This window comes from Homarus americanus, unplaced genomic scaffold, assembly GCF_018991925.1.
Source record: "Homarus americanus isolate GMGI-L3 unplaced genomic scaffold, GMGI_Hamer_2.0 scaffold19318, whole genome shotgun sequence".
NCBI classification, from domain to species: domain Eukaryota; kingdom Metazoa; phylum Arthropoda; class Malacostraca; order Decapoda; family Nephropidae; genus Homarus; species Homarus americanus.
The window spans coordinates 4,613,521-4,639,577 of record NW_024732238.1 but is presented as its reverse complement, the minus strand read 5'-3'; the positions used below and the strand labels follow the sequence as shown (position 1 = coordinate 4,639,577).

The 26,057-nt window shown below is 38.0% G+C and overlaps 2 protein-coding genes across 3 annotated transcripts; both read left to right on the top strand.

The window, feature by feature from the left end:
• Positions 1-936: 936 nt before the first annotated feature.
• Positions 937-9,629, top strand: LOC121868345 (calcipressin-1-like). The gene is given in 5 exon segments (XM_042368852.1): positions 937-1,267; positions 2,756-2,929; positions 3,292-3,466; positions 3,985-4,036; positions 4,038-9,629. Coding segments are annotated over 5 exon segments (690 nt in total). The 5' UTR covers positions 937-1,060; the 3' UTR covers positions 4,120-9,629.
• A 7,604-nt stretch (positions 9,630-17,233) lies between these two features.
• On the top strand, positions 17,234-25,379 carry LOC121868195. Of its 2 annotated transcripts, XM_042368504.1 has the most exons (15): positions 17,234-17,278; positions 17,547-17,700; positions 20,012-20,109; positions 20,508-20,683; positions 20,942-21,041; positions 21,128-21,204; positions 21,539-21,777; positions 22,040-22,167; positions 22,523-22,641; positions 22,989-23,215; positions 23,378-23,523; positions 23,924-24,013; positions 24,298-24,464; positions 24,650-24,788; positions 24,931-25,379. In XM_042368504.1, exons 10-15 carry the CDS (start codon positions 23,113-23,115, stop codon positions 25,048-25,050), a joined length of 765 nt encoding a protein of 254 aa, XP_042224438.1. In that variant the 5' UTR covers positions 17,234-17,278; positions 17,547-17,700; positions 20,012-20,109; positions 20,508-20,683; positions 20,942-21,041; positions 21,128-21,204; positions 21,539-21,777; positions 22,040-22,167; positions 22,523-22,641; positions 22,989-23,112; the 3' UTR covers positions 25,051-25,379. The 2 variants fall into 2 exon arrangements, with proteins under 2 accessions (XP_042224438.1, XP_042224437.1); XM_042368503.1 differs by lacking the exon at positions 17,234-17,278 and having other exon boundaries at positions 17,382-17,700.
• The last annotated feature ends 678 nt before the right edge of the window (positions 25,380-26,057 follow it).

Here is a 26,057-nt window from a genome sequence, read left to right as displayed (position 1 = left end):
GTGCAGTTTGTACTATACATTTCAAAACAATAGGGAGTTATCTAAAACCAACTCATTTCATATTCCTTCATGTGTTAACTCCAATTTTGTCAAGAAATTCAGCTACGTCGCCTTTGTCAAAACTCAATAGCCCGAGCCACTAACATAATCTTAGTTGTCAGATGAATACAAGAGGGAAGCCATGTATATTGAGCTACTTCCTACACCCGCTAGTGAAGGCCGTGGTAACTGGGGCGGATAATGCGTATCAATGACCAGTGACTGAGGTTCTGTCACTAAATTACCTTCTCATCCACATAAGGTAATTTTGTGACAGAAATTCAGTCATTGGAAAACTTCTCACAAAGATCTGAGAACTCCATTTCGTCGTCTTAAAAAACACCGAGATATTTTTCGTATTAAAATTTCAATTAGGGAAATGCCCTTATATTATTGGGGTGTGTGGCAGGTTTCCTTATAATTATTACGAGTATTTTTTATCGCTGATTCTCATCATTCATTCCTGTGATTTTGCCTATCCACACTGAATGTAAAGGTATCTGCAACAACGTGTAGGGATATCAACACGACTCACATCCCCTCACCATGATATCTCTGGGATGGCTTGCAAGACGTAAATTCATCTAGTTTATCAAGTTATCTGGTATCCTTATCTATATCGGGCGCCAGGCTGAAGGGGATGGTCGAGCGCCTACGTCATATTTCAATGATTTAATTTTTGATGGTTACCAGGAACGTTTGAATAAACGTAACACACCTCATAGAAAAAAAAACATACAAAGGCGTATTCCTATATAGGGCAGTATGTGTGATACGATTATCGTCTTGACTCACAGATTATAAGATATTTACTGTATCTTTCTCACAATAAAGTATAAAGTATAGACAATAGAGACAATTAAGATAGGTCCCCCTACATTAGTTTTCTATGAGGCGTTACTGAGGTGTTATTCAGTGGTGGTCTTGGTGTTGTCAACAAGACGACTCTTCTGAGGCAATTGTTGTTGTTAGACGACTTTGAAGTGGAAGACCCCTTTCATAAGTCAAGTTGTACTGGTGTATGGACGACATGCTTATCGAGGACATAGGCATGGGAACGACCAATGGTGAGGAGGAAGTAGAGGCTGCTGGTTACAGCCAAGATCCAGATATGCAGACGAGTACAGGAGAGGAAGTTGACGGGGAGGCTGCAGTGAACCAAGAACCACCCACCTCCATCATCGTCACCAACCTCCTTGCTCAGACATTTGACGAGCCAGAGGAACGAGTGAGTTTTAAACAATATCCTGATGGCACTAGTTGTTCTCTTCTACATACTGTGGTGTAGGAGATGTTGACAAGGCACTAACTACTTAGGTAGGAAAAAAGGTTAATGTTGCAGTTTATCAGGACACTCTTAATATAGCATGAAACAAGATAAGGTAATGTTTTACTTTGTCAATGCAGACCTAATATTTGGTAATATAGCATTTAAAGGTTGTCACCTTGATAGTGGTTTGAGTGTCTGAGGAAACTGGCCCGTGCAGGAAACTAAACATTTTCTTAGAAATTGTAGGAAAAAAGTGTTTCTGACCTTTGAATCTGGGAAAAAAAAAGATTCAAGAAAATAAATTCCATTTGACCCGTAGGTGTTTATGTGATGGGCACAATGGGTGGCTTGTTCTCAAATGCTGGCAGTGATTGAAATCAATTGACCACTAAAGTCCTAATTGTTATATCCCTGTTTAGATCAGAAATATTTCAACATTTTTATTTTTTATTCGCTGGTGTGACAACGATGCATAAGCAGAGGCATGGTGGAAGGATAGAGTTCAGGGATGCCTTGGCTTTATTCACTGGAACTGTTTTTACATAGACTGCAATTCTGGTCCTGGAGCGAGGAAAAGATGCCCCTGAAACAAGACATTAACCAGTTTACTTCAGATATTAAAAAAAAACTTGACACTAATAATCACTAAACTATGTTTGATAATACTGTAGTAAGGATACGCTTAAGTAGTTTATTGCTTCTAAAATCAACATGGAATATGACGGTAAAAGATGATGCAACAGTTAACCTTTTAATGGGGTTAAATCAATTAAATGATTATTAAATTGGTTGATCCTAAAATACTATACAGTATATATTACCAAATATTTTACCTATTGATATTAAACTTTACATGGACTACCCGGTAGTACCTGTAGATTGACCTCACCACCATTGATAGGGCATAGTAGGTCAAATGACTATAAAAGACAGACAGGTTAATGAGAGCTACTGAGTTATGAGCTCTATTAGAAAATGAGAGTTCAGAAACAATCTGTAATTACTATTATTTTTCACATTATTGGCAACAGTTGATTTAAGTTATTAATTTTTTAAAGATTTTGAGTTTACCATATAGTTTCCCTGATATATATTGTCTACTTCACCCTCTTACCTACTTTTGAGTTTTAACTGTTTAAAATCCTGACCTAATGACTGTAACTTGATTGTACAATGAGTTATATATCAAGGGGCCTTTAACCATTTTGAGCTGAATAGTGAGTTAAATACATGCCCGGTTTTGTAACTCCTTACTAATTCTAACTTGGTGAAATATTATTGCACTGTATATATTTCTCATTACTATATATGATTACCCAAATACTGTACCTAGATGAGCAGGACCTCGATAAAGAGAGAAAATATATGGCTAAGCTCACTAGTTATAAAATATGCTCACTTTCTTGGTAGATAACATTCACTACTGCATTGTTTTACTTTCCACAGGCAATATTTCAGTCATTGTTTCATGATGTAGATGAAACAGCAACATTCCAGTATTTCAAGAGCTTCAAGAGAGTACGAGTAAACTTTGCTTCAGCAGCCCAAGCAGCCGCAGCTCGTAATAAACTCCACCTGACAGAGTTTAGGGGTGAGATCATCAAATGCTACTTCACTCAGGTAAGACAAACACATCAATGGTATTCAAAGAAAGTTAAAATTGATTGAATTATTGGAAAAGACACTATATTTCAACACCATGCTTTGTTGTACTGTATATCAATAGGACTTAACAGTAATGATAGTAGAGTGTACAGTCACCATGTAGTACAGGGTGTAATTATATAAAATTTAATGTATCAAATTAGAAAATGGGGAATGCTTATTTTACTGTAGTGGTTTATTTGTTACCATAGGTATTTATTTTTTGGAGAGAGTGAGTATTTGCTGCACATACTGTACTTCATTTCTATTTTTCCAAATTCATACATTACAGTAGAGTATGTCAGAATGAAATACAAAATATTCTCTCCTTTCACCAGCCAATTATTCTTGGGAGTAATCGAGAAGGAGGGCCCCACTTACAGCCACCAAAACGTGAGAAGCAGTTCCTGATATCCCCTCCTGCATCTCCGCCAGTGGGTTGGGAACCCATTGAGGAGGCTGAACCTCTTGTCAACTATGATCTCATTGCAGCTGTAGCTAACCTCGCCCCAGGTAATTTTTTTTAATAAATTTTTTAATGAATGATTTGAATTTGAATACGGTATAAACATTTTATATCAGAGAAGAATTTCTTTATTCCGATATAATATCAGTTTCTACACATTTTATATACAGTATACCAGTACTGTATACTGTCACTACTTATTTATTATACTTATTTCTATACAGTATATATGTGAGATGTGCTCTTGATTAAGCTGGGATTTTACTCCTAGAAAAGGCTATTAAAAGCAAAAATTTATTAAAGAATGCAGGTTTCCATCATAAAAGGGGGATTACATTCCCAGCAACAGCCAGAGTCTCCCTTTGACTTTTATTTTCTGTTTACTCTTTATCTGTGGTCTAGAATGTAATGTAAATGCTGTGAACAAATTACTGAATGTGTTTATCTTAGCCTAGCATAGACAAAGTTAGGGTATAAAAAGAATATAAACTGTGCATGTGCAAACCCAGTTCATGTGAGGCCAGCATATGCGAGGGTGATGTGAAAATAATTGTTTGGTTTTCAGGGGAGGCCCACGAACTGCATCCACCAACGGAAGACAAGCCTGGAATTATTGTGCGTGTGTGAGGAAAAGGAAGCTCCTAATGAGGATCACGGAGGAGCAAAACCCCGTATTATGCAGACTCGTCGACCTACTTAATGTGCCTCATGAGAATAGTGATTCCTTTGAAATGTAGGTGCACCTGGATCCCATTTCAGCCTATTTGGATCCATAAGAACAATTACATCCAGTGGGTAACTTTCTGGATGTTTGGGTGGCATTGTTGTAGAATCCCAAATTCCGTTAGGGCTGTAAAGGGTTGAGTGTCATCTTGTGGCTGTTGAGTGGCTGTTATTTTGTTAAGTATTCACTTACTTTAATCACATTGAGCTCTTGACTGTTCCATTATTTGTTGGTTGTGTAGTGTTTCATTTTATACTTATTTCTGTGGCTGTTGGGGCTGTCAGTGTTATGAATTCCTCAAAGCTTCTCGCAGCATATATGAACTGTCAAGCTTTTTCCAAGTATTTTCCCACTAAAAAAATTGAATAAATATTCTGTAGCTTGAGTAGGTATTAGTTAACTCCAAGTAGAAGTATCAACATTCAGGATTTTATGAATGTTGATTACCTATATTGCTGCACTGTATAGATGAATATTTTAATCAAATGAGTCTGACAATATCAGTGCCTGTGTAGACTTCGGTTGAAGTCTTCAAGAATAAGCTATTTCTCTAATCCTTCACACATATAAAATGGTTCAAGTTCAATGATAATTAATTAATCATAATACAGATATGTATTATTATGAATACTTAAAAATTATGTTTGAATTAGTTAATTATAAGTCAAATTAAAATTATTCAAATAGTGCAATATATTTATCTAGAGGTCTATTCAGTTCCTTTTTATGTGAAGTGTAAGCATGATTGTAAACAAATGTATTATGTGCTAGTCCTTAAGATAAAGTTGTAAATATAAATAATATATTTATGAGTCCTGAAGTTTATCGTATAGCTATATACAATATTTAGAACATGACACGGAGGTTTATTGTATTCTCTGAATGTAATACACAAGAGTCCCGGCATCATACAGTACCTCTGTTTCAATGTGTCTCAGGTTATTATGGTTCTCGTAATTGGTGATTATTATTTCTAAACTTTTTAGTATATTACTCAAATTAAGTTTAGTCCAAGGAAAGAAATATGTCTGTTTCTGGTTACCTTATACTGTAGAGTTTAAATAGTTAAAGTAAACCTTATAAAAGTTAATGGTCTTTTTAAAGGTATTTAGGCATTTCATATGGTAGCTAATGCACAGAATCATAGAAAACAAATAAAAATAATATACAGTAACAGTATTGTCACCTGCAAGATGCCACATTCATGAAAGTTGTTATACTGTATGTGGGTAATTTTATTAAACTAGCTGACTCCATTTCTTGCCAGCCATCTTTCACTGGGCAGCTTGAGTATAAGAGCAGCACTGAGTCTCTGGTCTAGACCCACGAGACCTGACAGTGATGTCAGGTGTGTACTAGCTGATGTGTTGTTCCATACCCTCCATCTAGTGCAGTGGTTCCCATACTTTTACACACGATCCCCCCCCCCCATTTTCTAAATATAATTTAATAAACCTTTAATCAATTTTACACCCTATCTATTCATGTTATTCTTATCACAATGTGAACAAAAGGAAGCAGAAAAGAAAATATGTTTTCAAAGGTAAAAAGGGGCCAGTCATGTGGTGACTGGCGAGATGGGATGGAGAAGATGGAAGGATTGAGGTAGCTGGGCAATGTTGAATTAGATTTTTTCTTCACTTGGCCTCACTCCCCTCCTACACCAACCTCCTACCCCCTAGTTGGGGAACCACTTCTGTGTTTGTGTGAGGGAAAACCTTTGATTTTGCTCTCTATTTCAGGGTGATGGTTCCTGTAGGGGACGTAATGTATAGTTTCCTGAGTCTAGGTGAAAAGATTTACTGTTTCACTCGTTTTCTAGCCTCAGTCGTAAAATGGGATATCAGGATCAATCTTTCATAATTTTACAGGTAATAATCATAGACAGACATAATCTTTAGTTTGTAATTTATTTACTACACTTCAGCCATTGATCAAAATGAACCCACTCCTTAATTCTCTTTGTTTCCTAATTTATATACAGTATTGGTAAAACATATCTTGTAGAAAAGTGGCAAGAGATAATCTTTACTGTAGGAAATATGAGATGAATTGATTAAATTTAAAATTAACTTCAATAAAAATGATACTGACAGATAACATTTGTAATTATATCAATGCACAGTTTACAAATTCTAAGTGTCTTCAGTAAGTGTTTCAGAGGAGATATATATTATTTGCTATCTTAATGTTAATCAGAATTTGTCATTTACACTATATTTGTCACTCAGTAAATAATGTTTCATTGTAGTGGCTTATACTGTATGTGGAAATTTAATTTTTTGTTGATAAAAATTTGTTGTGGATTGAAATTACACTATACAGGTAATTGGCTTGAGAGCATTAAGTTGCATAATTTAAAGGTAGAGGCAGTTGCCGTATTTATTACAGTACTGTACATATAAGGTTGTTGTAAAATGTTGAGTACAGAAGGAGAGAGAGATAAACTTCAAGTTGTTAATATTACACCATATGTTTTGAGCTACTGTACATTCATATAGTGAACTGTTTGTGTTTCAGGAATCATGAGCCTTAGTTTTTGACTTTCACATTATGCTCTGCTCTACTTGTAGCCAGTATAAGTGTCTTGTAGCGGAATTTGCAGGGGGGTGTTGCTTAATACATTTGTTTGTTATTCAGATGGTTGTTCTTGTATGTATTTTACCTTCAAGAAATATTAATGTAAACAGGCTTATGGAGAATTGGGTGAGCAGATTCCATGGATAGTACAGAACATTAGTTTTTTCCCAAAGGATTTACGTATATGCCTTTCAATATGGGGTTTATTATAAGTGTGGTGAGCTTCTGTAAGTACAGTTATTTGAAATGGGTGTGCTGTTTCATATTTGTATTAGAAGGGAAATATTTGTGGGCATATTTTACATCAACTGTACTGTTTATAGTGTGAGAAGCTGATACTGTATGTTTACTTGTGCTATAAGAGACTTGAATGCACAGTTTACAGTACTGACCATTGAGTGATGTATATTCTGCAATCATTATCATATGACAGAGACTTGCAATAGCACACTCAGTTGAAAACCTTTTTGTTTTTAGCTTGCTTATGGTTACTATTAGCTTATGCATTATTTTAAAATGTGCCATTATTATTATTATTATTTGTTTAATTTGTCATAAAGAGTATTTTTAATCTTTCCCAAGACTTTTTATTCTATTACTCATTAAATCACTTGTATTTTGCTCACACTGTACATCATTACATGTGCACATCAACATGCATGCTCATATATACACTTATATGACCTAACACACACACACACACACACACACACTTTATTACCAGTAGTTGTGTGTTGTGATACATACAGCATCTTGATAATTTGTCTAAAATATGACATATTTACTGTACTATAATGCACAGTATATTGCTTTTATTACTATTGTATAACAAATGACCTTGCGTTTGTCCTTGAATGCAGCAAACCTTTATACTGTACTGTATTAAGTGAAATTTTTTAGGACATGTATAAAACTGGATGCAAAATCATTACCAAAATTATATATCACATAAAATGAAGATACAGTACACTGTCAGAGCAAGGAAGGTTACCATAGTTCACTTTGTAAATGAATGAATCTGCCAAAACTGGTAACTGGTTGAGCTGTTGTACATACAGTACAGTAGTTACTTCTACAGTATATACTGTACTTGTATCCTTTGAGTAATGGATTTTTGAATTAAGGAATTTATAGACAGAATTTTTAGTTACATTATTTTGAGTCACAGAATTTTGAGTTATGGATAACTTTATGGGAACATAACCTTTCCATAACTCAGGGATGCCAGCACAGTATTTACAAAGCTTTCAAGAGTCTTACATAACCCAAACAAGGTTTTTTTGTCACAAAACAAAATTGAAGGCAAAGGTTCCCAGTTTATAGATACAGTAGACATATTACATGAAGAATTAGAGTTATATAACCATAGATTTAATTTGAATTTGTAAATTTTACAGAACTGGAACAATATGAAGTTATGTGCATGTACTTTATAAACAGCATTTCTCTATTGCTTTCAAATCTGCATAGTTCTGTTAGTGTAACAGAAGAGTGTTTGCAACAACAAAATTCATGAATTAAAAACCAACTACAGTAGTTTGAGTTTAATGAAGGGGTAATGGTATGTAAAGAGTTTAGTAAGATGATGTAACTCTTTTCAAAATTAACCCATTCAGTGCTCTTTACACAAAGGTTTTATTCTGGCTACTGTCACATGGTTAGACAGTAGTCAGCTTAGAGAAAACTTCCAGCACTGAGAGGGTTAAACTTTAAACAAGAAGAGTCAGAAATGTATCTTTAGATTCTATATGTAAAGTCTCATAAGATCTCAACTGATTGATATAAGCAGACCATTGTGTACTGAACCAGGGTTGTTGACAATGAAAAATCACAAGTTTAATTTCTATAGACATTTCAACATCAATAGCTCTAACACAAGTATATTACTCATGTTCATGTGAATTGTGATAAATCAATAAAAATTCTCTCCAATTCTTCACTACGGTAGTATAAGTAAACTGTGTATACCTTCAAGTTCTTGTTCAAAAAGACAACATGATAGTGTGTGTGTGTGTGTTAGCTTTGATGAAGTGTGTCTGCCATAAATGACTTGACAACCTTTGAGAACAAGCCTCTATGAGACAATAGATATAGCTACAGACAGTATGTAAATAACATATTGCCTGTCTTTACATGTGAGACTGTTGTTCATTAACTTTCCTGTAGAGATGTAAAATTGAATATAAAGGTAACATGGGTTCATCTGTATGTATATAGGGAGTGGCATGTTATTTGAAAATTACTTTTATAAATACTGTACAGTATAACCAAATTACTCCAACTTAACATACCCTACTTGAGGCTAATTTAGTTAAAATTTGGTTAACTTTGGTCCAGAGAATATATGGGATATGACTTTTAATCATTCAGATGCTTTTAAAATGAGCTGTGTTACTAAACTTAATCCAATTTAAGCCAACCCAAACAGATCTTAGCGATCATGAAACTGTTGTTAGACCCATCTCAGTGAGGTCAGAACCTGTCCAACCTGATTTAATTTAGTCTCCTCTAAGATAAATAACACAAGATTTAAGATTTGATTAAGTTTAGCGATTTAGTAATTTAAAGCAGACATTAATTCCAAATTTTAGTGTGTGCCCTTCTTCAGATGGATTAGAGTTCCATCTTCAAATGGACCACATTGTGCACCGCTTACATTATGGTAAAATATACTTACTGCAGTGAAAAAACTAACTGCCTTACTTATTTATCATGTTAACTAACGTTTGTGAATGTTTGTTTTCAAGGAGTTTTATGATATTTGGCTTTGATTTTGCAAAAGTTACATTAATGTAATGCTATTTTGTATTTTACTATGTTTTAAAGGGTTACTATGTTCTAAGCGGGGATACTGCAAGTTTTACATGAGGGAACAGTAAGCAACAAATAAAATGCATGTTTTGGTACATAACTGTATTTAAATTAATTTCCTTCTAATGCCTATGTCAAAATTTCAATAATGTGTAGCCCATCACACACATACACACACACACACACACTTGTTCTTTTCATCTCGCTAAACATAATTTTCTGTGACTAGTATGAGTACCGGGTATACTTTCTGAGTGAACATCTAATAAAAAAAAAATTTAATAATTTGCTTTGCATGATTCCACTATGGGCTAGGCAACATTGAAGTCAGTACCTGGATTCTTAAAGGTTCGTGTGTTGAATATTGTATTTCAAAGAACTGTAGATGTAAGATATGGTAATGCACAATAGGAACTCCATAACAAGATCAAAATTTTTACACTGAAACTCTACATGGTGTAAATGCATTGTCCACCAACTAGTGACATAACTAAAGAACAGAATCATTGTGAATCTGGATCCTGTACTACAAATATCAAATATTTATATGTCAATTTTGTTTCCAGCTTATAACTAGGGATAAAAAGAGTGAATTTAGTTACAGAAGATTTCTAGTAGAATTACAATGTTACATCAGATTCTTTGACACAAGGGAGAAATGAAGAGTGTAGACAGAGAGAGAGAGAGGATTGGAACACATTTGTTCCTATTCCATTGTCTGGAGAGGTAAGGATGGGGGCAGGGAACATTGTTTTTTTAAAAAATCCTGACTTCTCTTTGTTCTGACTGTTTTGCAGCTCAATCAAAATTAGTGGCCAGAGAGCAGCTAATCTCCATAGTTGGGTTTGAAATATACAAAACTTATTTTCATTAAAAAAAATAAAACTGCCTGACACATGAACCAGTGTAACAGTGTTTACAGATGCACGAAGTTGTGCTCATAACACACTGAGGTGGTGAAGGTCATACTTTACCCATGTCCTTTCTCTCACTGTGGGAAGGTTCACATCATGCATGGCTGACATGGTACATCCGGGGTCATCATTCTCAAAGGATCATTGTTAAATATTCCTTGTAACTGAAAATGCACCTGAGTCTGGTTGACTTATGTAGAGAGATAATACAAAACAAAAAATTACCTTGAAACTAAAGCTTAACTAGATGCATTTACTCTGTGTCACTATAGACCAAATTAAGGTACAGGTCCAGTCAGTATCTTTTCCAATAAGTTTGGTTAAAGTCGAGTTTGTCATACTGGGGCTATTTTGGGATGGAAACTTATTATTTTTTTAATTAGTTAAGTGCCATTTAAACCCACTATCGTATTTTGGTGCCTTGCCACTGAAAATACATGTTCACAGATGACGAGAAGGAAATAAACTTCATTGCATAAAGATAAAGTAAAAAAATGCTTGATCCGAGGAAGGAAATGAATCGGGTTGAAAAAAAAAGAGGACCGGAGTGAAGAACGAAAAAGCAGTTTGTTTAATGGTTATTTATGAAGAAATTTTGAAGATCTAAAGTGTTCATAAATTTAACCATGATAGTATATGAACATCTAGTTTTACCTAAGCAATTCGACATGTTTTTGACCTGGGTTAGAGACATACTTGTATATACAATTCATCAGATATACTGTAACTGTTCCATAAAAAAGTTTCATTAAGGGAGAAGGACAATTTGTGGACGTCTGAAATGTTGTATACTGTAGTTTAATTTTTTATAGGTGCAATTCTTTAACCCCTTGTGGACGATGGCTGAGAGAGAGGTATAATTATTATGGTGTTGGTGTTATCTTTTATCTTCTTCACCATTGATTGGCTCGTTAGCCGCTTGGGCGATCGGTCACGTCTCTGTTACGCACTGTTGGCAAATACTGGGCATGTACTGGCTCCTGAATGTACCTGAACCTGCTCCAGTGTTGGGCAAATCTGGTCTTGAAAGAGCTCACACCCGGTGCGGACACAAAACTTTCTGGTAGATTGTTTTAAGAGTTCACAATTCTCACCCGAAAAGTTTGCCCTCACAGTTTTCTGGACCTGCGGCTTCTTCAATCTTGAGCTGTGACCCCGTGTGGGGCGAGCGTCCGCCAGCTCCAAGTAAGGACACTCGACTGAGTAGTGCCCCTGAGATGCTTATACACCTCAATTAGGTTTGCCCTTGCCCATCTGTAGTATAAGCTAGGCAAGTTCAGGCGCTTCAATCTCTCAGGGTAGCTGAGGTGCCGAAATGCAGGCACCAGTCTGGTGGCCCTCCTCTGAGCATTTTCAACCAACTGACAGTTCCTAGCATATCTCGGGTACCAGACGGGGTGACAGTACTCCAGATGGGGAAGCACTTCACTCTTGAAGATCGTTACGAGGGACCGTCTAGATATCTGAACGACCTTCTTATAAGACCCAATAATTTATTTGCCTGATTTACCTTCTTCTCGCAATGGCCCGAGAACTTCAGCTCATTGTCAACATACACAAGTAGGTCCTTCTCACATTCAGTCTCAAATACTGTAGTGCAGTTTCCTCATCCCGTTGGGACATATAATACGCCTCCTTACCGTTGGTACGCCCCAGGTGCATCCTCTTACACTTCGTGACATTGAATCTTAGCAGCCATTTCTTCGACCATTCTTGGAGTTCACAGAGATCCTTCTGCAGCTCTTCACAGTCCGCATGGTTCTTGATTTCCCGAAATAACTTGGCGTCAACGGCAAACATTTGTATGGAGGAGTGTACAACGTCAGGCATGTCATTTATGAAACAAACAAACAACAGCGGGCCCAATACACTACCCTGTGGTACCACGCTTGTGACAGGTACGGACGATGATTTTGTGCCATTAATCACCACACACTGCTTGCGGTAATGTAGAAAGTCTTCTATCCACGCTTGGACATTTCTCCGAATTCCGCACTCTTCCAGTTTGATTTTTCAGCCTTTCGTGGGGTACACTGTCGAAAGCCTTGGCAAAATCTAGGTAAATATTGTCGATATTACCACCCCGTTCCAGAATATGGGTCCAAATATCAATACCTTGAGCAATTGTGTTAAGCAGGAGCGCCCCGGCAAAAACCGTGTTGGCAATCCTTATTTTAGGTCATCCAGTTATAGGCGGATATTTCTGTAGTCATTCAGGAAAAATATTCATCAAAATGTCCTCTAATTTAGTCACAAAGCTTTCAAAAAATCATACTGTATTACGTCTTCATATCTAATTACAGACAGGAACAAAACAAAAACAAATGGTTGCGTGAAGACATATCAGTTAGTCTCCTCCCCCTATTGATTCTTATTATATTACCACAAGTCACAGAAAACACGTACTACTTACTACTTTGCTGTCACTCGGAATCGAGTATGACGATCATCTAGCTATGGTAAAATGATATGGGTTATTAGGGATGTCACTTAGGTTAATGAGTTTTGAGGTGACTAAAGAGCCCGATACGGGACCGGCAGCGTATTAGCACTAGTGAACTGTGACGTCACAAGAGAACGACTATGCGATTGGCTAGGACAGGCCGTCAGGTAACGGCATATAAGAGGGAGTCAACCTGACATGCACAGTAGTAATTCTCAGTTAGCTCTCAGGTAAGGTAAAACTCATCGCTGTTCGCACCAGTCTTTGTGTCTAAAAATAATAAAATTACGTGATTTCCAATATTTCAGAAAATTCTCAGTCTCAGTACATCAGAGCATATCCAAAATTCCCCTTTCACTTTACAGTGTTTGGACTTCTTACTACTTGGGGATCATTAGGTGAGGAGAATTGGAATTTTAACGTATTTGTCAGATTTTTCTTTGTATAAGGATTTTTTTCTTTCTTCATTTTGTGGCTCCGACATAATAGGTTATGAAAAGCGGCTTTATTAGATAAAGACTTATGATATATATGACCCACAAGTAGATGTTAGATATTGCCAAGTGTTCAGGGAATTTTCTTCGCACTGTACACTTTAACACCAGTACACCACCCTCCTCCCATGGTGTTAGTAGTGACTTTCTGTATTATTTTATATATTTTTCGGTAACCGGTTTTGTTTGTATGAAACCAACTATATTCTACGTACAATCGGTTACCCTTTCACATAAAACCAGGATTTTTATTTATTTTTTTATGTGGTCATGCATTAGTTAATACAATCAATTTGTATTTTAGTCACCACACAACCAAGTAAGCACAATAGGTGTTCGATAAAAAAAATGACCTTTTTACTCCTTACATTGGTGATATAACAAAATCGATATGCGTAATAATATGGCTGATAATAAAAACAAAAACAGAATATCGAGTTTTTCCAAAAATTTCGCTCTCTACTTTTCGCCATTATTTGTATTTCTTTTTCTTTTTATGTTATTCTATTTGTTAGTATAAATGTCTAGGTATGTTTTATTGGTTTCAAATTTTTTACCATATACGGTTTGGCTATACGCGATTTTAGAAAAAATCCATCTCCACCAAGTATTATACAGCATACTGAAATGTAACATAAAATATCATAATACATCATCGGAGTATCATACCGATATAATAAAACGATATTATAAGACAAACTTACCTTTCTGTGTAATGGTAGATGATTGACGGAGTTGCAATCGGGAAGGTATATGACGAAGCAGTCTCTACACATTTGAATAAGTGAAACATCGTGAAATAAACACTAAAAACACTTGACAACACTTTGCATCACTTTTACAGATGGATGTGACGTTTATCATATGCACAGAGGAGCAATATTGTAAATTAACACATGCTGTTACAAGTTTCAATAAGAAATACCGTAAAATATTAACCAAACACTTTATAAACACTTTACGTCTTCATGATGTCGCTCGATGGACACTTGCCATGTAGCTACTTGGAGATGGATTACTAAGTCACCAATCACGGCACTGCCTCATCGCTCACACGCAAGTTGTGTTAAGGCGCCACGGCACCTTTTTTCTCTCACTAAAATTCCATTCCATCATCCCCTTTAAACTTCCACTGAACCTCCTTCCCCCCTGTCACTAGTATTTATTCATTCATTCATTACCACGAGAAGAGGGCTACAGGAATGACGCGCCAAAATATCACACAAATGATGGAAATACAAGCCAGTGCGAATTGAACAAGAATTATGATTGCCTCCAAATTGCGCCATGGTGCATTCGCTGGACGTATGAAACTTTACTAATTTTGATTTTAGATAAAATACTTGATAACTTTTGTCTGTAACCTGGTATAATTGGTAAGCAATTAGGACTTTTGCGAATATTATCGGTTTAATTATTATTTATTTGAAGATTAATAAACTGTCATTTGATTCCTGTTTTTGCATATCTAAACAAACCCTCCCAGTCTCCTCTACTGCATAGCGCATCTCTTCACCAAGTTGCTGAAACTTCGAGTAACAACTTCGGTATTATTATCGTTTCGGTCATAAAGCGAATTTTTGTAGGTTAGGTTGCATTTAAGAAGCAGTGCTGTAACCGAATTTTACCGGTTAGGTTAGACCGAAACGATAATTTTACCACAACTTCTGCCACACATTTTGTTGTTTTGTTTTGGTTCCTCTATTAAATACGAGCATAATACTTTCATTGGCACAAGCAGAGCGAACACCAAAAAACACGAATACCACTAGCAGTGTGCGTTTCGTGGTATGAGATTCAGTTAAGTTATGGCTATGATATTACCTAGGTGTCGTGGGAATCCTTGAATGATAATACGAACGGAAGGGCGGAATACACGCGTGTCAAGATACAAAAACCTGAAAACATTGTACTGTACAGGTTAATGCAGTAACTTCACACCACGAAGAGCGTTTCAGATTATCGTTAAACATTCCGTGTTAGTGATGGCTTTATTGCTAATAAGAGGAATTTTTGATTTAGATTACTGTACTATGAATCACTTATCGTAGCAAACAAGGAACGACATTAGAAAATACTGAAGGTAGATTAGATTTTTTTAGATTGTGCCGGAGGTAGATTAGATTTTTTTAGATTGTGCCGGAGGTGGGCTAGTTTGTTGGGCACCCCCTTACCCTCCTGTGCAAAGTGAAGCGCAGAAGCGTTTACAGTCAGTGTCGGATTTAGACCTGTGGAGGCCCATGGGCAGCCTCTTTGTGGGGGCCCCCCTCATTATAACTACCCAAGAGGATGGGGTGGCGAGTAAAGCGAGCCTAAACATCTGGGAGATCCGGGGGCGTGTAAGCCCCCCGGGAAAATTTAGAAATTTGAACACTTCTTTGGAGAATTTTGAAGCCATATGCAGTCATATTGAGGAAATTAGAACATTGAGAAATTTTTAATTAACTGTATATTTATTGATAGTGTACAAATTCCCAACACACACACACACACAAAAGTGAGACATAACTGGAGTCATTCACGTGGTTTCAAGTCGACCAGCCCTGATATAGCTACTACCGCACATGTCAGAAATTTGTGGAATTCTAAATATATCATTAGCAACACAAACAATAGCATTCATTAAAAATATACGGTTCATAGGAAAACCAGGTATTCATGAATTTCAAGGAATAGCTAGCCTAATTTCTATCACGCTTCTTGCTGAACATAGTTTTACGTGATGGAATAGATAAACATGAATTTTAAAGAATGAAAATAAAAATAATCCAAATTAATAAACAAATAAATAAAATATTGTAATATGTGGAGGCCCCTGGGCAGCTGCCCCTTTTGCCCACTCCTGAATCCGGCCCTGTTTACAGCGCCCATCTGGGAAGCAAGGGGAGTTCATGCATGCCTTTATGACTCATGCATTAAGCGCGTAAAAGCCTGAAGTGTCATGGGTTTTTGTCAGCAAGTTACTTAAAGTGACAATGAGTGTGTGGGGGAATACTGAAGGTAGGTGGACTGAAATATTTATATGCCGTATCAGGCGTTCAGATGTAGCTGGAACAACAAGCTCACAGAACTTGGTAGTTTATATTTTTTTACCGTTATTCAGGATGATGATATATACAAGAATATGAAGGTATACCAATTCTCACCCAAATAGAATAGGCATTGCAAAGACTATCCCTGTGTCTAGTGTTACCGGGGTAGCGAGTACAAGTAGGAGTGATAGTAGTCACACAGTCACACTTCTGTTTACATTAAAATTATTATTACTGCGCTTTAACAACGAAGGTCTTTAAGCGCGTAACAGGAATTAACAATACGCTATTCCACCATAATTAAAAAAATGAACTCTGTGGGAATTAGTGACACCGCTCATTAATTAAAGTTTGTAGAGCCGCTATTATATAATTTACAACCATATTATGTTGTTGATGGTAACAATGTACACAACTTATCATTGGTGGTAATAATGTACTAAGGCAGGGGCAGTGTTGACAGGTAATCAATTGGGTAGGGCGTGAAGCTCAGAGCGGCGTGGTCACTGGCCCCGGCGAATAAAAAACAAACTTGAGAAGTAAACAACTACATCTAACTATCTATATAATTATATATATATATATATATATATATATATATATATATATATATATATATATATATATATATATATATATATATATATATATATATATATATATATATATATATATATATATATACATTTCTAACTATTTATCTACATACATATCTAACTATCTATCCAAATGCAGGAATAGCGCAGGAGCACGCATCACCAGACACCGCGACATATGTACCCCGGCAGAGCGATGGACAATAACGTACAGGGTTCTCCCCGGCGAAACGCTTCATGCGACTGATGCGACATGTTGTGTTTGGTCAGTAATCTTTACCCACTCTTTATGCTATAAGGCAAGTACTGTATTATCAGTTTAGAACGGCTATATTTTGTCATCTACAAAAGCTAAGTCTACAGTGTGTTGTATCCGCACTTTAACCAATAAAGCCCTGAAAGACACTAAAACACTGTCAACGAAATTAACTAAAAAAAATTCACAGCCCTAATGTTTAGTTGCATGATCTCTGAAACACCTCAATGACCTACATGACGTAGAACCCTGTTCAGCAGATATTCTGAACACACAGTCATGGTGTTACAAAAGTCCTTCAAAATGACCATCGCCACGTCAACACTACACTCTCATCTGGTGCCGTCAACTCCACGCCTCGGGAAGTTCTCTGACCGTGTTCTTGGCTCCATTAACTCTTCTTATTTCACCAGTACAACTGAATCCACCAGGTTAGCGAATTTGTTTACCAGCTGATTGTATTCCTAAGCTAAATGAATTAGTTATAGTTAATGTACAAACAGTAAGCTACACCTTTCTTTATGACCATGGCAGATCAAGGATTTTTTTTTGAGGGAAGGGGAAAATAGGTAGCAAACTTTTATTGCCTAACATATAAAAATAGTTCGGGTATTTAAAAAGTAGTGGCGTTTACTCCAGTAGTTGAATTTGTTTGTCCGGTGGCTGTAATGCTTGAAATCCCTCGGCAAAGGAAATATGTCTAATTCTGTCGTACGAATATGGTCATCATCCCTCACCGCCCTTTCTACTTTATGACCTTCACTCACCTCGTTTAGGCCACGGTGAAGCGAGGGCTAAATCCATTACCGACGATCTTGAATAATATCCTTAGTACTATGGCGCGTACAAACACTTAAAACATCGACTCGCCTGGCACCACACCTAAGAAAAGGGGAAATCGGAGGGGCTCCTGAGGCTCTTTTGAACCAGATATATTAAAAAGAACATTCTCAACAATAACACTTATTATCCCGCTCTCCGTGCTAGGTATATATGATCGTGTCAATATTAAAGAGGTCGGGGCCTTTCATGAAAAATTTCTAAATGGGCGACTCAATTCTCACATGGTAAAGGTCCCACCAAGAAACATTCTCCGTATTTGTTTAAGGGCGTTGGCGTCATAATGGTGAAGCCTTATTGACAGCCTCGTGGTGCAGCATTATTTATTGTCAGATGGCTACATACTGTGACAAATTTTACTCCTAATGTTTCGTCTTTAAGTGAATGTCAATATGTTGGCCCCGGGAACACTACCAGTTATCGACACTTTTCAGTTTGCTATTTTTCTTTCGTGTCATAAATTTCCGCTTTACCTGACACAAATGACCAAAGTTGTGAAAACTATTATAACAGAGTTAAAGTAGGATTGGAAACTGAAAATAATCAAAGTAATTGAAGCTTCAAAATATTGAGAAAATAAAATCATAGAACTTGAGTTTAAGTAAAAGTAAATTAAATATTCATAGGCAACGGGATCCTTCATCTGTGGTTATGAACACGGTGACTGATTATAACAGATGCTCTAAACTGCTCAGAGCTGGACTCTATGAGCTAAAAAGATACACGAAAGATTAGCAGTTGACATAATCAGTCTTACATTATTGGATAGATCGTTATGAGTCCCTTAATCCTCACTAGTTCATATGATTAGGGTCACAGCTCAAGGAGCCATGGCAACTGGTCGAGGGAACTTTCATAAATTGCGTATCTATAATGTTAAGATCATCGCATGTAAAAATAAAAATAAATAGTAATCCGCTGTCCGTGTCAAGGGGGTCGTAGAAATGAGTATTGATTTTAGTCTGCGTTCTTAGTTCCGGTCGTGGTGGTGGTCGATCGCTGGTATTGTTTGCTCTCCTTGCATGTTTTATTATTATAGCTAACGACTTTTCATTTACGAGCCGCCAAATAGAATATAAACATGGGGGTGTAAGATTGTGTAGGTCATATTACGGTACGGTACAAACTTTGGATCACCTGAAGATTAGGCATCCTAGCTTATATCACTTGATTAAACGCTTTAACTATCTCGGTTCGTTAGATTTGGTTAGGTTAGATAAGGTTAGGTTAGTGTGAAGGTGTTTAATTATAAGGTGACGTAAGCTGGGGGCTAATCTTCAGGTGATCAAAAACTTGAAGGCGACGAGGATATAAAATTTTTATATTTAAATTTTGAGTTTTTTTATTTATTTTTTATTTTGTATCTTATTAAGTTTTCATTTTTCGCAACATTTATTTTTTATAGCTTTTATCCAGACATCTTTATCTCCTGTCCCTGTTATTGTCAGGTGAATAAATTGTCTTTATTTTCACTTCTACGTAACCTGGAATCTATTCTCACTTTCACTCCCACGTAACATGGATTTAATAGCCAATACATGGGACACACGATGCTTATGTCCTCCTATCATGCCTTATCTTGTTTATATACGCTATCATCCTCTTCTTGAACGTCCCAATCTCACATAACTCACTCAAATTTATGTAAAAGATCCATTTTCTTTCGTACTGTTTTGAAATGATTTTTGTAACCTATGAGTTTTAATGGGCTGTCCTTAGTCAGATTATCTTATTGTTTATCATTATTTATATTTTCTCACTGTCTATGTACATTTTATACCTGTGCTCTCTATATACGTACTGAATTAATGTGCAATTATATGATGATTTTACTGAATAAATGATCTATCTGTCTGTGTCTACCTGTCTATTGTCTAAGCTGACGGTGTTGTCTCATTACAGATTGACTGACAGCTCCGTCCTGTCTCAGCTGATGACGTTTATCTTAGGTCTGTCAAGTGGACGTCAGATATATGTTATTTCCGACGATTCGTGGCCAGGTATGAGGTAAAATGCTCGTTTATTGAGGCATAACTAATGGCTCACCTGAAAATTAGACACCCCAGTTTATTTCGCCTTAAGATTAACCACCCGAACGCTAACCTAACGTAACCTAACCTAACCTATTTTAACGTAATCTCACCCAGACTAGGTAGCGTTAGTGTGTTTAATCATCAGGTAAACTCTTCAGGTGATCCAAAATTCTAAATTAATTTCTAGGCTGGGAACAGAACCGAGTTATAGGTTAGGTTTGGTTAGGTTAGATTAGGTGTTTTTAGGTTTGGATCTGGTGTGGCTTTTGGTTAGGGGATTAGTGAGGCATTGTTAGTAGTGATCGTGGATACCCATCTGAGAGGTCAGATAGGTTCTATATACAAACGCGTACTTATTTCTTTAGATATGACGGTCGTGATGAAGTCATGCTATCAGGAATGGGCCGACACGACCCTCTTGAAGTACGACCCAAAGCTGACGGAGCTGGAGTCGTCCCTCAAGTCACCTAATCACGTAGTTAGCGCGAGGAACGTGATCGTCCTCTGCTCCACCCAACACACACTGTATCTCTTTCAACAGGTAAAGCTGAACCAAACAGGCAACTACCATACACCTCTACACCACAACATATCCTAGTTAAAACTCATCGTGGGCAAACCAAATGACTTCCCTGTGCTTTTCCATCTACTATTTATCATTTCGTCTTAATTATCAATTTAAGATTTGAGCTCATAGTATGGTGATTCTCTGCTGCCTGTAGGAGGGATACTAAGCGAGATATACACTCCTATCAGCACACACAGTAGTAGAATTCACCAAGGTGCTCTCTGTCTGTAGGTACGGGAGAAGGTGTTGGAGTCGACGACCGTTCAGTGGTTCGTGGTGGTGATGGAAGACCTCACCTTCATCCTCCAACACTCACTCAGAGGGAGCCCAGGTAGGTCGAGAGAGAGAGAGAGAGAGAGCGCACAGGTAGTACGTTAAACAAAATAATAACAATAAAAACATCTTCACTCACTTCAGGTGTCGATCTTCATAAGGGACACAGTGACCAAATACAAGCTTCTAGTCGCCAGGGTCAACACTCAAGGTCATGTCAGGTCAGTGTCACGGTATGATTTATTCAAGCCTTATTTATCTTTCAGTAGTATATGCATGTGTCTATTTTCCTTCTCTCTCTTTCTCTTTGTATCTCTCTCTATCTATCTATCTTTCTCTCTTTTCGCCGTATTCCCTTCCTACTAACCATTTTTAACATACACTAATATTATCATTCTTCCACTCCCTGTATCTATCTATATCTCTCCTCTCTGTATCACTCCCTCCTTCTCTCTGTATCACTTTAACTCCCTCCTTCTGTCGTTATCTCATTCTGTATCTATCTCTCTCTATCTCACCATCAACCATTCCTCAACACGCTCTCCTAAACTACAGGCTTGAGGCAGCGGGGTGGTGGAAGATAGGGGCAGATGGCACACCCACCACCTCCCTCGCTGCAGCTGGTACCCGACCTACTCCAGCTGTACTCAATTTCATGGGCGTCAGCTGGTGGTCTCCGTGAACAATAACTGGCCCTTCCTCGGTATAATTCACCAGGAGGATGGCAGCGTCGTCCCTGACTCAGGAATCGACATAAATATCTTGGACACTCTGGGCAGCAAGTTGAATTTCACGTAAGGAATCACTAAAGTTACCCTAGATTTTAAGTTCTGAAGACTGACGGTAAAGATTAAAGTAAACTTACACTACTGAAGGTGTACTGTAGAGTTAGCTCAAAATACTGAAGGTATATCGTAAAGTAAACTCTTAATACTGGAGGTATACCGTGGAGTTAGTTTATAGTACCGAGGATATACTGTATAGTATAAAGTCAAAACACTGTTTACTAGACTCGCAGCGCTGAAGGTACACCATAAGGCAATCATTCTGGTGCAGGTATGAGCTGGTGGTACCGGAGGACCGGGCGTGGGGCGGCCCTCAGAAGGACGGTACAGTGACTGGACTCATCGGTATGGTGGCCAGGCAAAGGGCCAACCTGGCCATCTGTGAGATCACCATCACAGGTACTGCACCTCACCCACAGGTCTAGCTTAGAAGTATGACAGGTTAGGGGCATGTTGAGTCAGCTGAGGTCAGAGGGCAGTAATCACTGCAACAGGACTTAACGTGCAGTCTGCAACGCAACAATAGACACATCTTGGTAGTCAACATATGAACAGAATATTTATAAACTTGTAAACATATTAGATGACACAATACCTCGATGAAGCGACGACAGTAACAACAAACACAGAGGTAACGTCACCAACAGCAGAAGACGTATAGCGATAAACTCCGTAATCTAATAACGTATATAGGTTCAACGTCAATAGCAGAAAGCAGGTCAGATAATCTTTGTGATGCTTATCTCTATGACAGACTTGAGGGAGACGGTGGTGGACTTCACGGCGCCCTACTGGCTCGAGTCCCTTACCTTAATCCGCGCACCCAAGGAGAGGGACAGCTCCATGGCCATCTTCTGGCCCTTCACCACCATGGTGAGTGGAGTGTGTTGTTGAGTGAGAGGGAGAGGGAGGAAACAGCTCCATAAATTTTACTCCCCATGGCAAGGACCTTCTAAGAAATGGACATTCAAGTTAAGATAGCACTTCAAAATCACCACAGTCACATACATTTCTGTTCAGTAGACCTCCACCTGTATTTAGCGAAGTATATTTTCGTCTCAGTCCCGGGAAGCCAATATTGTCTCAAGATCCCCAAGATAGTTTCCCTCCTGGAGCTGGTGTAAGACCCAGAACGACGCATTTATCACAAATGTACCTGGCAGGTCCACCTTGTAACTGTACTTTACATGTGTAGATATATCTTGAGGTGTATTGTACAGGTGTGGGTGTACATCGCTGTAGCCACGCTGGTGATGGGACCGGTGATGAGTGTGTTGTACTGGTTCAGAGGGTGGCTGGTGGAGCGGACAGAGGCGACACAAACTACATCAGCTTTCATTCAACATGTTCAGAAGTCTGGTGCTGCAGGGTAATCCACTCCCTGTAAACAACTGGCCCACCCGCCTTGTTTTCATCACCTGGTACTTATTCTGCTACAACATCTATGGTGAGGGAACCATTACTTCCCCTCTATATTATGTACTGCTGTGAAAGTTAAAAAAAATTCTTCAGAATTATTTTAACCATGGTAATTAAAAAAAATTCATACAAGGGTAGACGTCTATTATCTACCAATAAAAGTTATGAGACACTTATGACCTGTTGACAGCCTTCTACGCGGGGATTCTGACAGCCGTTCTAACTGTCCCAGTGTTTGAGAAGCCTGTGGATAGCCTGGCGGACTTACCACTAGCTGCTGGGGAGGGCTTCGCTATTGGTACCCTCAAGGATTCCAGCACCGAGACGCTCTTTAGGGTTAGTGAAATTTATGTGCACGGTTACACCCTCGCTCATACTCGTGTTTAAACTTAGGTCCACGCACTCACACTGACATATATAATATCCACCACTCCATACACGCATTTACACACACGCTCTTGTACACAACACGCACCAACTCTCATCGACGTTACAGTTCTTTTATATAACCATTGTTTCTCTAGCCGTTAACCTTAAAAAAAAACAATTAACTGACGGCTAGGACAGTTAACAGTGACTTGATGATGATGATAATGACGATGATGATGATGATAACGATGATGATAAAAGCAAATTCGTCTCTATTAATGTAAATTATACTTTATGAATGCCTCTTCTACTTAATATCAAGTCGCTGATTGTATTGTTTTCATTGCTGTTGTCTTCCACGAGTCAGCAAGCAGAGTCGGGCATCTACTATCAGGTGTGGCAGCTCTTCCATCCCGTCGACAGCCTCCTGCCCGACCCAGAGTTGGGCTTCGATAAGGTGAGTCTCTCTTCTCGATGACACCTGGATGTTAGGGAGAGAGGGCTAAGTGGACGAAAATGCGGGGAGAAAAATCTTCATCTAGCAGTGAGATGATAGAGGTTGAGGATGGTGGTATTGATGATTGTGATGATAATGATTTTGCTGTTATTTATACTAGTCTACTGTTTTTAATTCTGTTTCTGTTCTTTATGTTATGAATAGCGGAAACACACACACACACACACACACACACACACACACTATACGCACACGTCTCAGCTCCGTCATTCTATCTCCATCAGGTGCTGGGGGAGAAGTTCGTCCTGATCAACTCACAGCTAAACGCGGAGATCAGGGCGACAGTGAAGAGCCGCGACAAATACCACTTTAGCCGGGAGACCTTCTACCCTCACGGCTACTCCATCGCTTGTACTACCGGCGCCCCCTTCAGGCCCAATTTCGAGAGGATGTAAGTAGGCTCTGTCAAATATATTTTAGTCTTGATCCCAGGAAATATGATGCATTTTCATAGTTTCCATAAACGTGTTATTGTGGGGTGGACGGGAACACAAAGCGCTGTTGATGCGTTTACAACTGCTCACTTTATAGTCCTGGTCTTAAGGTATCACAGGACCAATCTCTGACTCCCTGCAGGTTGTCGGGGATCATTGAGGCTGGGCTGATCAACCACTGGGCGGAGGGGGAGATCCAGAAGCTGTCTGGTAAGGTCGACACTGACGGCGACGAGACAGAGGATGGCGGGCCAAGCTCCCTCACCGTGCAGCATCTACAGGTACAGTCAGCTTGAGAAGTATGTGTTTGTCAGAGCGAAGAATTACTTGTCCCTCTACCAGTTGGAGCCAAAAACAGTTGGTGACCGTGGTGAGGTAGACATCCTGCTGAATTTAACACCATTTTTTTCTGGCCCTCTACAGGCGGCGTTCTTTCTGCTGGCGTTGGGTGGTGCAACCTCCTCTGCAGCATTCCTGGTAGAGGTCCTCCTCGCCTTACGCCAGTCTGCCGAGCTTCCAGACTTCTTTCCTGCTGCTCAGTGATAACCCAATCTCAGCTGCTTCCTGTTGATGTTACTCAATATTTGATTCATTCAACTGATACATCCCCTTCGCTAGTTTGCCGAATCTCTGCTGCTGAAGACACTCACTGACTAGTTTACTGACTCATCTTTTTCCGACCTGCTACTATGCTCCCCCACAGCTCATAAATACACAGGTTCAGGAACTCATTATTTACATATTGATTGTTTCACCATAACTTATTTTACAGCTACACGTGCTAATACGTACAATTAATAATTATATAGCTTATTTGTGTGCATATTAAGGAGTTTTCTGGTTAATGATAAGAATTACAACACAGGATCACTTGTGGCATTCAAATTGATTTTAATGAATAAGTTAAAAACTGAAATCAGGAATTTCCTTATCCTTCCTCATATAAGCTGAAAATGTACAATTTATAATATAAAGCTTTATTATTTGCTACTTAACGATTCAAAACATTGGTAGCGCAGTTTCCCAAAATGGAACCGATCAGTGGTGTAGAGGCTAAAGTAAAATAAAATGATACGAAAAGTACAAATGTAGGGTGAGTCAGTACAGCGAAGAAATATGTAGTAGCTCAACAGTTGTTCATCACTTATGTGAAGGTCAAAGGTCTCTGTACTTCATTTCACGTCGCCAACTGGATCGCTTAAATAATTATACAGCAATTAACTCCATCTCCCCTGATAAAGGATAAACAAGCAGTTGCTGTTTTACAATGAGTAGGTTTTATATTTTATTTAATTTTGCATTTAAATAATATGTGAAACATATTTTCTGCAGTATTATCTGATTAAACAGATTTAATGAATATTATCATAGATAAAGGGAATTTATTGTTTATGCAATAAGGAAATATAAAACTATTTCCGGGGTGTATTCCACCGCAAGCGCTCCGAAGGTACAGTGTTACAAGAGAGTCTTACTTTTGGTATCCGGCCAGTGGAAGTGAACGAAATTAAGTTTGGAAAATCTAAATACAATTGTGACCGTGATGTGAC